Raw genomic sequence first — 12,885 nt, 5'->3', positions numbered from 1 at the left:
GACGATTATTTCTCTGCGTAGCAGTCGCGATGTTCTCGGCCCTTCTTCGTCATACGCAAGCCCTTGCTCCTGGCATTTCACGTTTGCCCAATCGTCGAGCTTTCTCATACGTGTCAACGCACCAAACTTTTCCAGCAAGTTTGTATCGATTTCAGATACACCGCGACTCGAGGCTTTATGATAGAGCTCTGGAACAAGACGACTGGGAGTATGACGACGGAATAACAATCTCTGCGGATGGCTTGGTACACCCAAATATCACCATTGATTGTATGCGTACGCACGCGTCACATTCTTCACCTGCTAACTTATTTCAGTCTCTAATGGTGCAGTACTAATGCCGAATACGCACTTTATGCAAGAGGTTACAAGAAGATCGTTTGATTACTACCGAGACAACGTAGAAGAAGGTCAGCCTCCGGCCGAACCTCACTATCTATCTATACATCCCCAAAGGTGATCAAAAATCCTTTTGTTGAAATATGTGAAACTGGCTTTCTATCCAATAAGGTACCAATGTTCCAAAGTCATTGATTCTTTTCCGTGAGCAGACCTTTCGCTTCTCCCTCCAACCTACGCATCCCATGTCATTGGATAGTATGTTAAACGAAGTCCCTCAGAGAGAAAAACTGCTAACCAGCGAAGGCCTGAATAAAAATTTGACTGAGTTTTATCTTGAATTTGGGCGCGTTTTGAATCCAGACGATTGGCTTAGTAGGCACCCCTACCATGAGGCATCTTTCGATTATCAGAAAGAATGGATGAACGAATAATGTTTTATCTTCTCGGGAGAACGGGCTCAGAACCTGATTCACAGGTCCTCATTTTACAACATACATAGCTCACTCCTTTTACCAAAAATTTCCAATGGCAATTGAATAACTAATGGTACATGATTATTCATGACAAGCTTTGTATAGTCTGACCTTTGCTTCTACAGACCTGGAATTTGTCAACTGCCAAAAATGATATAAGACACAAAACCCCCAACGCCACTCAATTGAAATCCATATTCGTGATAGCAGTTCATGTATGTGCTGGATCTCCTTCACGATTTGCATTATTTCCATTCTCCCCACCCATGACGCTGCGCACGAAGTCATGATACTGGAAAACCTCGCCCCTCTTACCCATCCCGCCTGACTTCGCTCCTCGGCCAATAAATGCTGGGCGCCCTATAAACCCACTGAAGACATCATCAATCTGTCTTTCGGTCAAACGTTCCTCTCCGTCTTCTGGGGAGGTGTGCAGTAGAGCATCACGTAATTCGGCGGCATCGATTTGCCCGTTGTCATCGTCATCAAACGCGGCAAGAGCATTAAGAAGCTCCTGCGAAGGTGACATTGATGCCATCAGTCCAGAAAGTGTATTCAAGAAAGTTGGGAAGTTCATAGTCCGGCCTGACCCCGGTGGGAAATAGTGCGAGAGCGTAGAGGAGGACGAGTCTTGGCCTGTTCAAACACTTGGATTAGTTCCTCATGCCAATTTCAAAAGAAAATAAATGGGGTCTCTTCCTACCCAAAGTTGTGAGCACATCAATCACATCATCTTTGTCCACGAGCCCATCGTTATCCCGATCGAGAACCTGGAAAGCTTCTCTAATCTCCCTCACTTGTTGCGCCGATAGCTTTCCAGCCGCATCGCCACCTGGGGAGGTGAAGCCACCCATCCTTGTCCCAATAATCGGGGATGAGCTTCCTGGTGACCGCGCTCCTTTCGTTGGGGAAGGAGAGAGCTCTCTGCCAAAGTTCGGCTGGGGAATGGGCCGCTCGCTCTTCGGAGAACGCGATTCACCATCCTCCACTGTATATGATTGATTGAGCTTGCTAGGCGACACCATAGGTGTATATGCCCGGCTGGGAGAGCTCCCCGGGGTGCCTCCTGTGCGACTAGCTGAGGGCGGGGAGTTTGGGGTAGACGGGCGCCGGAACGGGGATGCCCTCGGCGACCCAAAGGATAAGGGCGATGGTTTGAATGTGGGATTGTTGGCCTAGATCATTGTCAATTAGTCTTAAATAGGTATATCATCTTTGAAACCCTCACTTACCATGGTGAAAATTGGGTGTGAGCTGAATTATGAAATGCAGACAGCCTATGACGAAGGCTTATCGATGTAAACAAACCCGGCACAGCAACATAATTCTGCCACCGTATTTCCCACCGCCCTATGCTATTTATATAAACGTACATTTATCCTCAGTTGTAACATAGTTATTGTATGGTCCTGTTTAGCTTTAATATATACAGCTTGGCCTTGTTACATAGATATATAATTAAGGCCTATTTATGGCATCCAGGTAAAATGGTCCTTGGCTGACTATGTTGTACGGAGTTGGTGTTGCATAAATTCGCATGCAGTGTTCATACATAGATCTATAAGGAATCATACTCGTCACATCAGCCTTCGATTGGCTTCCAAGAATGCAGCCACGTATGATGGATAATACTGGTGCACGCCAAGTCAAATCTTCAACCTTTCTTCAGCATGTAATATCTAGAGAGCAGTCAAGTTATCAATGTTGCCTCTCTCTAACTAGTTATGCTATATCGGGTAAGACATAAGTGACGAGTATTGCTTTTTGGTAGATGTTCTAGAACTGTAACAATCGGATGTGTCAATTCTGTGGCAATTTTCTCAGGTAGAAATAGAAAGATCTGCAATGCACTGTAGAAAAAAAAAGCGAAATTGCATTCTGATAGATCGTCCTCCATGTTCAACCCTGGAATGGGTTATAACTATGGATCTTATCGCCTTATCGCCTCTCCACTGTGGAGAAATCGTCCTTTTTCTTAACCCCTCTTAACCCCTGAACAGTTAATTCGAGACATTCAATTCAAACTTTTATAATAATTGGCCCTTGACGGTGTACTCTTTGTGCCCCCGGTATGCCACTCGATTTATAGCCTGGGAGCAATCCTCTATCTCCAATAGCCCCAGAAGATGGCAACGACACTACCGTATCGACCGTCGAACGACTCCCTCTCCGCCTCGAATAACCGCCAAACAAGTGGTCTTCCTCGACTTTCGCCTGCGGCCTCCTTTATCGGACGTTCGCCCAGCAGTTCACACGGCTCTTTTCGAAGAACGTCCACAGACCATGCGACCTCAGGCTTCAGGCCACGCCGCTGCAAAGCGCAGTACCCGCTCGATTCGCCGGAGCGCCATGTGGAATACATCCTGGTTGCGTCCTTTCATATTGATCGGGGCCCGATCATGGAGCACCAGTACCCCGCTGCAATCAGTGGGGACGAGAGCATGCTTGCAGAGCTGATGCTGCCGGATCAGACGCATGTGCGGAGTCAGGACTGGACCATATTCTTCTTACACAAAGACACCAGCGGTGACGAAGAAACGGATTCAGCGGATGGAAAGAAGAAAAGAAAGCGGAAATCACAATACCATGGAAACCAGGCGGGAGCCGATATACAGGACGAGTACTTCGATGAGACCTCCGATGACCCCGACAGTAGCGATGACGAGGGTGGTGAAGGGCCACCCTTGATGTATGTGCTGAATCTTGTCAACACGAAGCAGGATAACACTGTGCGAAGGTAGGTCGTACTGTCCTGTCTGAATGTACGAGTGCTAACAGCGAACAGAGGCGCAGTAGTCAAGGCAATGGCAATCTGTACGCGACATTCATTCCTCCACATTTACAAAGTAAGCTCATATGCTACTCCTGGCCTTAGCACCTAGGCAATTCTAACATTATGCAGCCTTTACTCCTTCTAGCGCTGGAAGACTACTTCAAATCCCCATTCCCCGAAACTCTGGCATCCCTCTATGACGCCGTGAACGCCATGGACCTTTCGTTAATGCCAAAAATGTCGATACTTGAGCGGCATATCTTGCAATCTAGCAACACAAAAGATATGTTCCTGGAGAAATTTGAGCAAATGATCCGCCAGCGGGAAGAAGAAGAACTCCAAGATGGAGAATGTCCGCCGTCACCAAAGAAAATCAGCCGATTCACCCTACCGCGGGATACACATGAGTACGAGTCGAAGGTGGTTTACAATGACATCCCTATACCGGTCAAAATTCCGACAGTGATTTGGCCGGAGACCGTTGGAGACTTCTCCCTCATCAAGCTCATTCAGACGTTCGCCGTTCCGCACGCCACATCCCCGCAGTCTTTCCCAGCGCATCCCCATTTGACAACCAGCGGTCCATTCACACACCCCATTATTGTTCTTGTCAACGCCATTCTCACTCAGAAGCGGGTAGTGTTTCTAGGACACAACCGGCCATCGGGAGAAGTTGCAGAGGCGGTCCTGGCGGCCTGCGCTCTTGCGTCCGGTGGCATTCTGCGTGGATTTACTCGACACGCGTTCCCTTACACCGATCTGTCCAAGATTGACGATCTCCTCAAGGTACCCGGGTTTATTGCAGGAGTCACAAACCCTACATTTGCCAACCATCCTGAATGGTGGGACGTTATGTGCGACCTCCCGACGGGTCGCATCAAGATCTCAAGTCATGTTGAACCTGCACCAGTAACAGAAGGGCTTCTGTTCTTCCAACAGCAAAATTCCCTCCTACCCAACAGCACCTCCAGCACGACCCACGACCCAACAGGTGACACACTATTCATAGAAGACATTCTCCGCAGCATCAGCCAACGTCACGGCGAGAATGCCGTCCGCGCAAAATGGCGAGCCTACATAACAAAATTCGTCCGCGTCGCCGCAGCTTTCGAAGAAGCAGTATACGGCGCCTCAAACCTCTATATCATCGGCCCAGGCGAAGAGCTTTCCCCAGACAGCCCAACAGGCCACCAAAGCGACGCCTCAGACCCGACAACTCTCCGCGGACACGGATACGTATGGACGGACGAATTAGCCAAACAACGCGAGCTCTCGGCGTCCGTCTCCCGAATCGAAGGCTGGCGCAACACCCGGTCCTACTACTCCTATATCCAAGATATTGCAGCAATGTACTTCCCCGCGCGTCCAATCCAACGCCCAGACATTCACCACCACCACGACCGTCTCCGCGCTTTAAAACTCTCCCACTCCGAAGCTGCCTCCATCTACCTCGCACTTTCCCACTCCGTCAAAGACTACGCCGGCATCTGCCAGCTCCTGACCGTCGCACCGGAGAACCAGGCCGGTCTCTTCTATGTCAGCATGGGCCTATTCCATCCGGACCAGGTCGTCCGCGAAGCGACAGCCGATCTTCTCGATCGCATCGCTGCACACCCAGCCGGCCGCCATTTCTGGACGCATGTTGGTCGGTTCGCGAAGTTGGGGTATATTCGTGTTAAGCGGGAACGAGACGCCGCCACACAGAGTCCTATATCTGGTGGCGGGTCGCCGATTCCTACGAGTCCTGGGGCTAGCTTTGGAGGTGAGCCGCAGAGTCTTGTCGGTGTTGCTATGGGAGGAGGGTCGAAGAGGAGGAGTTAAAAGGGTTTGTGGTCTTCTGTTTTTTTTTAAATAACATTTTCTTGTCCGTGAGCGTTTTTGTTGTGTTATTTTGTTGCTTCCTTTGTCAGATTCTTCATGCGTGACGAACTAAGCGCACTCGAACCATGATTTCAGATGTGATTTCTTTGTCTTGTTTATATTGTGTCTATTTATAGGTGTGGATATGGCTTGTGAATACTCAAATACTGTCTGGCGTCTGATGAATACATTATTGACCCAGTTCATTTTTGGCATTAGCGAATCTTGGGACTAACAAAGACAATATAAACAAATCGAGTCAAACCCGATTGGATACGGAAGGAAGTGAGTAAGGAAATGACTGAATAATAACTGCTACGGAGTGAAATATGGACAATATAACTAGAAATTACACACAGATCAGAACAATCAGACCAGAAAGCCAAAAGCACGCTCGCTGACATCAACCATGGCCATACCCAGCCGGGCAGACGGACCCCAAAGGATAAACAAGAAAAGAGAGAGAGTGTGTGTGTATGAACAAGAAGAACAAACCAAAATATCCAAATCAAAACAATCCTGTCAACATGACACCAAGAACCAAAGCCATGACAGTAACAAATGCAAGCTTGGGCAAGGGAACAGCCAGACCCGCGCCAGCCCTGACATCCACCGAACCAACAGTGATATTAGTCGCCGCAAAGCCATCCCCACAATGCGCATTAACAATCTTCGCCGAGGGAAGATAAGTCGAATCAAGCGACTGACCATCCCGTCTCGCCCACCCAGAAAACAACTCCATAGTCGCCTTCAAACACTTATTACAAGTCGGTACATCCCCGCTAGTCAGCGGGGTCCCCAGTGGCATGAGATAGACGCTGTAGTCATCGGGCACTGTTGAATTCGATACCGCATCCACGAAGCAGTAGTCTGTGGTCGAAGGGTTCGTGAGACAAGTGGCGCGGTAGATTGGTTCGTAAGCGACGAGATCCCGATACGTGCCCTTGACGACGGAGTTACCGTGTTCGTAGTCGTCGCCGCAGTTAGCTGGTTTGAGGAGATCGGCTGCGAGGGCGGTCATGATTGAGGCGCACTTGGTGACATTTGCCGAACAGGATGTGTCTAGGATGCGGGTGGTGGCGGGTGCTGAGTTAAGGGTGTGGAAGAAAGCGTTTGAGTTCTCGATTAGGAGGGAGATGGCGTTGCAGTTTGAGATTGTTGTGTTTGCGCGCCATTTCGCGAAGAAGTCGATGCAGGTACTTGCGTTCGCGAAGTTGTAGGAGAGGGTGTCGAAGGGCTTGGGCATTCCTGTTGTTGTGGAGGTTGACGCTGTGACGATTGTTCGTCGGCGGATTGTTGTTGTTTCTTCTGTGGGTGCTTGGAGTTGGAGATCTGTGGTCTTGATCTCTCCACTTGGGTGCCAGGCCGATCGTGGCATGGGCATGGGCAGGTCTGTGGGGTTCACTGATTCGGCCCGTGTGGTTGATAGACAGAGAATAGTTATTATGATTAGGAGGTTGTAGATATGGTAAAGACGGGACATTTTGGCGTTATGTCGTCGATTTGACATCGAGATGCAGACATTAACAGTCAAGTATGAATTATTTAGTGTGAAAGACAGTCTTTGTATGTTAAACGAGTGACAGAGGTGTTGGTGAGTTCGGGAAACAAAGAAGTGTTTTATTCCAGCATAGTGAGTGTGACGAAATAGGAATGCATCAGTACTTCATTGAAAGGAGTGACTTGAGGGGGATCCCTCGGAGAAGATGAAGTTGACGATGAAGTTGAAGTTGAGAAGCGCACGAGGTAAGACCTGTTAACCCTGGAAAGTTACAGAAAAGGCTAAAATGGGAGTTTCTGTGTAGTTCCAAGGCCATTCGCATTGGCCAAGGCCGAGAACGTGTTGCCAATGCGCTAGAGGAGTCCGAGGTACCACTAGCACACGGGCTAGACCGTTCGATGGACTTTCGGGTTCTGAGATATCTCAAGGGGTATACTCTTGTACTCCTATACTCTTTATCCCGTATAGAGTAGATCCATTACCTAGTAGGTACGCTGTAGGCCGAGACCATGACTTCGATTATATCCTATTTCCTATTTCTGTCTTTTTTTCCCCTTTGCTTTATCCCCTTCCCCGTCCGAATGATATAGATATCATTATCATTCGACTAGGTCATTCTGAAACGGAAACATGAAGTATGAAGTACAACATATTACGGGGGATGGAAATTGAAATTCAGTCCAGTCCAGTTAAGTAAGGAGATCTTGTAATGGGTCCACGGGTTGGAGATCATTCTGGGTTTGGACCTTGGATTAGCATATGGCACTTAATTGTCTATAATCTTATATCTACATCTATATCTACATCTATATCTATAACTATAACTATAACTATAACTATAACTAAATAGTTATAACTAGTTATATACAATAATTTCTTCCCTCTGATAACTCGGTTCTCGGAGCCAATTAGGTAAGAGGAATTTCGGTAAATCATCCCCCGGACCCCCCACACAGAGTCATAGCAACATATGAGATACTACTTGATAGACTCTTTTATATTCAATTCAACTTAACTTAAAACTTATCATGGATTCATTAGTACCTGAGACCAGAGTTCTGGCTGTTGCCAGTCATGTAAGTGAAATTGTCCACTCCTTCAGATCATAAGCTGACATTTTCCACTAGGTAGTCTACGGGTATGTGGCAAGACTAATAACCCTGTGTATCATGTTTAAAAGACACCATTGGAGTCACAGCAAACTAACATCTTCTCTCCAGTCATGTCGGAAATACAATGGCAACCTTCGTCATGCAATCCCTGGGCTGCGAAGTCGCTGCCTTGAACACCGTCCATTTCAGTACGTTGCAACCCGGGCTTAATAACCCCAGCCCTGACTCACATGCAATTGCAGGTAACCATACAGGCTATCGCCAATTCAAGGGAACTCGTGCCACCGCGCAGGAAATTTCAGACCTCTACCAGGGCCTGTGCCAGAGTAACCTCACAGACTTTGATGTCATGCTATCGGGCTACGCCCCGAGTGCAGCAGCTGTGGAATCAGTAGGCACTATCGGCATTGATCTACAAGAGAAAGCAGAGAAAAAGCCCGGGTCGTTTTTCTGGGGTAAGTAACACCCCCGCTATTCCTCCCAAGTACAGACAACTAATATAATATCTATCAGTCCTGGACCCAGTCATGGGCGACCAAGGCCGACTATATGTCAACGACGACGTAGTCCCCGCATACAAGAAAATCATCCCCTTTGCGGATCTGATCTTGCCTAACCAATTCGAAGCCGAGTAAGTCGTCCAAACTTTAACTTCAACTTCAACTTCATACCCAGACAATAACCACTAATAAAATAACAACAGAACCCTCTCTGGCATCAAAATAACATCCCTAGAAACCCTCGCTTCAGCAGTAACAGCCATCCACAAAATCTACTCAGTGCCACACGTGATAATCACCTCAGTGCAACTCTTCAAGCTCTCCCAATCAGGCTCAACCCCACCCCCACCAGAGAACTTCCTAACAGTAATTGGTTCAACCACGCGTTCCGACGGATCACCGCGACTATTCCGCGTCGATGTCCCAGCACTGGACTGCTTCTTCAGTGGAACGGGCGATATGTTCGCCGCCCTGACCGTCGCACGTCTAAGCGAAGCCGTTTCCGCAGTGCATGGCCTGCGCTCGACCAAGTCCTGGCTTTCGCACGATGATGTGGCCGCTACGGATCTGCCTCTGGCTAGTGCCACTGTCAAGGTTCTGTCTAGTATGCATAGTATTTTGGAGCGGACGTTGGAGAGTCGGGATGCGGAGCTGGCGGTTGCTGTTCCTGCGTTGGGAGGGGAGGCTTCGCCCGAGGAATTGCAGAAGAGGGATTATTTGCGCAGGACTAAGGCTGCGGAGGTTAGGCTTGTGAGGAATACGCGGATTTTGCGGGATCCGAAGATTTTGTTTGAGGTGCAGGATTGGAAGAAGGAGGATCTTCCAAAGGATTTGCGGTAGGTTTGGGGTAGGGTTTATATCTTTTGCATGAGACATGGTTAGATGATAGAAGGATTTTCGAGGGGAGGCAGCATTAGATGAAGCCGGATCGGTTGCCATCTCTTTATCAAACGCCGGTTCGGTCTGCACATAGATTTGATTATTGTATCTAGCATGGAATCTTTTTTATATGTTTTATTCATTCAGTCAGACATAACCTCGAATGCATGTAATCATAACTAGGCTCATTTTTAAACCAGAACCCATCTAATTTTCGTATGTCCTCCCAACTTTGTACCGAGCTATGGCCCCTAAATGCCAGTGCTACCGAATCCACCGGCACCACGGACACTCTCCTCCAGCTCCTCGACGACGCTCACTTCAGGGGTGTAGATCTAGAACCGGTCAGATAAATTCACACAACATACAGTATTAATAGCTGGAACTCACCCGCTCCAGAACCAGCTGGGCAACACGATCACCCGCCTTGATCGGGAAGTCGACATCAGAGTGGTTGAACAGAAGCACCTTGACCTCACCGCGGTAGTCGGCATCAATGACACCAGCACCGGTGTCAATGAAGTGCTTAGCAGCAAGACCGCTACGGGGAGCAATGCGGCCGTCTGTAATCCTCATTAGAATTGCATTCACTCTTAACTCAGCCTCAACAAGCAGAGAGCTTCGATAAAGTTCTCAATTGATCAATCTCAATCAACAGGTATAGTCACATACATGTTCCCTCAGGCACAGCAATAGCAATACCAGTATCAACAGCGGCCTTGCCCTTAGCGGGGATGACAGTCTCCTTAGCGGCGTAGATATCGTATCCAGCCGCAAAAGCCGATCCGCGAGTCGGAGCCTGGGCAGACTCAACAAGCTTCTTAACAAGCAGCGGGGGCAGTGGCTGCTGGATCGAGGTAACGGCGGCGGAAGTCATTGTGTCGGGCTTTGAGCGTTTCGGCAGCGGGGAGGCAGGGAGGGAAGGCGGATTGTGTGCGGGGAGGGATTTCTCTTGGGGTGGCGGGGTGATCTCTTTGGTCATGATAAATCACAAAAATGGTTGGAAAGGATCGAAGATCGAGAATCGAAGTGGATAGAGGGTTAAAAATAATAGGGTCCCACAGTACAGAGTAGAGTGAATTGGCTAACGCAAGTTACAAGTCCCCCCTAGCTTCACAAAAATTGCGGTGAGCTCCACGCTCGACTGCGCGTTTCACCGCTGGGACGCGTCGGGTGTTTGTTCTGTTTGTTTTGTCCTCCCCGCTCGACGGCGGTGACGCCGAGGAGTTGCTGGGGCCGAGGTCCCCCGGTCACGCCGAGGAGGTAGGTGGTGGGGACATTTATTGCTTTCCTTGTACATATTAATGCGAAACTGTCGTCACTACCGTCGTCACTTTGCAAAATACGTACGGCATTTTGAACGGTCTTTCCCTTATTCCATATCGACATCATGGCGGGAGAAGTGCGCCAGCCTATAGATATCCCCTCGTTGGAGAAGTACATTGACCAGAATGTGCCCGAGGTCAAGACCCCACTTGATGTGAAGCAGGTGAGTCTGGCCCAGTCTATCAAAAAAGAAAATCAGCAATATCAAACAGACCAACTAATATCCTGTCACTGTAGTTCGGCTTCGGTCAATCAAATCCTACCTACCTTCTTACTGCCGCTGATGGCAAGCAGGTCGTTCTGCGCAAGAAACCCCCTGGCAAGCTGCTCTCGAAGACAGCTCATAAAGTCGAGCGCGAGTACAAGATTATCCGGGCATTGGGGGATACCGATGTACCTGTTCCGAAGGCGTACTGCCTCTGCGAAGATGACAGCGTGATTGGAACGGCATTCTACATCATGGAGTTCCTAGACGGGCGACATTTCACCGACCCAGCGATGCCAGGCGTGAGCGGAGAAGAGAGGAAAGCACTGTACGTCACGCGATTGGGGCTCCAACAATCCCCCCCCAGCTAGTGCCTCCACATTACTAACAAGCCTCCCCTTCCCCAGGTGGAAGAATGCAGTACAAACCCTCGCAAAGTTCCACAGCGTAGACCCCAAAAGCGTCGGACTCGAAACCTTCGGCAAACCGACAGGATTCTTCGACCGGCAAATCGCCACTTTCAAGACAATCTCCAAAGCGCAAGCCGCGGTCGTCGACGCCGACACCAACGAACCCGTCGGCGAACTCCCCCACTTCGACGACATGGTGACATTCTTCTCACAAAAGAACACGCAACCACTAGACCGGGGCACACTCGTGCACGGGGACTACAAAATCGACAACATGATCTTCCACAAGACGGAGCCGCGCGTGATTGGAATCCTAGATTGGGAAATGGCGACTGTAGGACACCCGCTCTCGGACTTCTGCAATCTCACGAGTCCGTACATAATGGACAGTGGGGACAGCCAACTGTCGCAGTTCGCGCCGGGGGTTGTTCCAGGGCTGCCGCGGCGCCAGGAGTGCATTGGCTGGTACGCCGAGACATCTGGGTACGAGACGAGCTCCGACGTGGCGTGGGGCGATGCGTTCTTTGCGTTCCGGGGCTCCGTGATCATGCAGGGCATTGCGGCCCGGTTCGCTGGGAGGCAGGCTAGTAGTGCTCGGGCTAGTGATTATGCGAAGAGGGCGAAGCCATTTGCTGAGGGGGCTTGGGAGAGGGTTAGGGCTGTTAAGAGGGCTAGTGAGGGGAAGCTGTAGTCTTATTACATATTACACTCTATAAAGAGTATTACCTATATACCTAGGTAGGTATTTACTTGACTTTTGCTTTCATTGGATTGTTGACGGTACTTATGGGGAGGATGAGGGTTTCAGGTTTTTTTGTGACCTTGTATATATTCAGAATCGAGGCCTGGGCTTTTTTTTTCAGTTGTATTCTAGCGCCCGTCTAGATGTAGATGGATGCATGTATAATGTAGCTTGACATGGCCCGATCTAAATCTAAATTGGACTCTTCAGGTTAGTAAGTCAAGGCTAGGCCAGAACCAACTCTCCACTATGAAACAAGCCCCACTTCTATGGTTATGTCGCCTAGAACAGCTAGATTTTCTAGTACTTTTGGCACCTGACGTGTAGGTGTAAGCACTTAACCCGATATAGACAAATATTTGAGAGCGTATCATATAATATCCTGCGAGTATATCACGTTTATGTACGCCATTTTTATCCGATCACTACCGAGTGGAGGTGGGTATTTAGAGATATATAAAGAGGCAATGGGTTAGGGTTAAAAATATAATAATAGAGAGTATATAGGTAGAATATATAGAGTATATATATAGGATAGAAATGGTTAGAAGTGAAAATAACGGAAAGGTGGAAAGGTGGAAAGGTGGAAAGGTGGAAAGGTGGAATACCGCATTGTGTAATATCCGCTGAGCCCATCTGGCGGACAAGTCGACAAAGCACCTAGTGGATTATGATTGGCTGTAGAAGAGGGGAAAAGGGTGAGGCTTTTTTGTCGACCTGCGGCTCTACGCGTAAGTGAGGCTGAGGGGTTGAAGAACCCAC

The 12,885-nt window shown here is 48.8% G+C and overlaps 5 protein-coding genes across 5 annotated transcripts; 3 read left to right on the top strand and 2 right to left on the bottom strand.

Moving 5' to 3' along the window:
* Positions 1–1,026: 1,026 nt before the first annotated feature.
* On the bottom strand, positions 1,027–2,050 carry N7516_003211 (uncharacterized protein; the record flags this gene model as incomplete). The annotated part of the gene is made up of 3 exons (XM_057215931.1): positions 1,027–1,451; positions 1,519–1,990; positions 2,048–2,050. The coding sequence occupies 3 exons, from the start codon at positions 2,048–2,050 to the stop codon at positions 1,027–1,029; spliced, it is 900 nt and encodes a 299-aa protein (XP_057077814.1).
* An 891-nt stretch (positions 2,051–2,941) lies between these two features.
* Positions 2,942–5,409, top strand: N7516_003210 (AFI1/MesA family protein; the record flags this gene model as incomplete). Its single annotated transcript, XM_057215930.1, has 3 exons — positions 2,942–3,552; positions 3,601–3,661; positions 3,718–5,409. The coding sequence occupies 3 exons, from the start codon at positions 2,942–2,944 to the stop codon at positions 5,407–5,409; spliced, it is 2,364 nt and encodes a 787-aa protein (XP_057077813.1).
* Positions 5,410–5,956: 547 nt separating this feature from the next.
* On the bottom strand, positions 5,957–6,931 carry N7516_003209 (uncharacterized protein; the record flags this gene model as incomplete). Its single annotated transcript, XM_057215929.1, has 1 exon — positions 5,957–6,931. The coding sequence occupies one exon, from the start codon at positions 6,929–6,931 to the stop codon at positions 5,957–5,959; it is 975 nt and encodes a 324-aa protein (XP_057077812.1).
* Positions 6,932–7,977: 1,046 nt separating this feature from the next.
* On the top strand, positions 7,978–9,401 carry N7516_003208 (pyridoxal kinase; the record flags this gene model as incomplete). Its single annotated transcript, XM_057215928.1, has 6 exons — positions 7,978–8,025; positions 8,077–8,087; positions 8,170–8,249; positions 8,304–8,516; positions 8,575–8,692; positions 8,765–9,401. The coding sequence occupies 6 exons, from the start codon at positions 7,978–7,980 to the stop codon at positions 9,399–9,401; spliced, it is 1,107 nt and encodes a 368-aa protein (XP_057077811.1).
* Positions 9,402–10,830: 1,429 nt separating this feature from the next.
* Positions 10,831–12,072, top strand: N7516_003207 (phosphotransferase family protein; the record flags this gene model as incomplete). Its single annotated transcript, XM_057215927.1, has 3 exons — positions 10,831–10,929; positions 11,004–11,299; positions 11,379–12,072. The coding sequence occupies 3 exons, from the start codon at positions 10,831–10,833 to the stop codon at positions 12,070–12,072; spliced, it is 1,089 nt and encodes a 362-aa protein (XP_057077810.1).
* Positions 12,073–12,885: the final 813 nt, after the last annotated feature.

The sequence above is a fragment of the Penicillium verrucosum genome (genome assembly GCF_028828655.1).
Source record: "Penicillium verrucosum strain IBT 35672 chromosome Unknown utg000001l_segment0_segment0, whole genome shotgun sequence".
Classification (NCBI taxonomy): Eukaryota; Fungi; Ascomycota; class Eurotiomycetes; order Eurotiales; family Aspergillaceae; genus Penicillium; species Penicillium verrucosum.
Note: the sequence above shows the minus strand (reverse complement) of the source record. Positions and strands in the feature narration are given on the sequence as shown.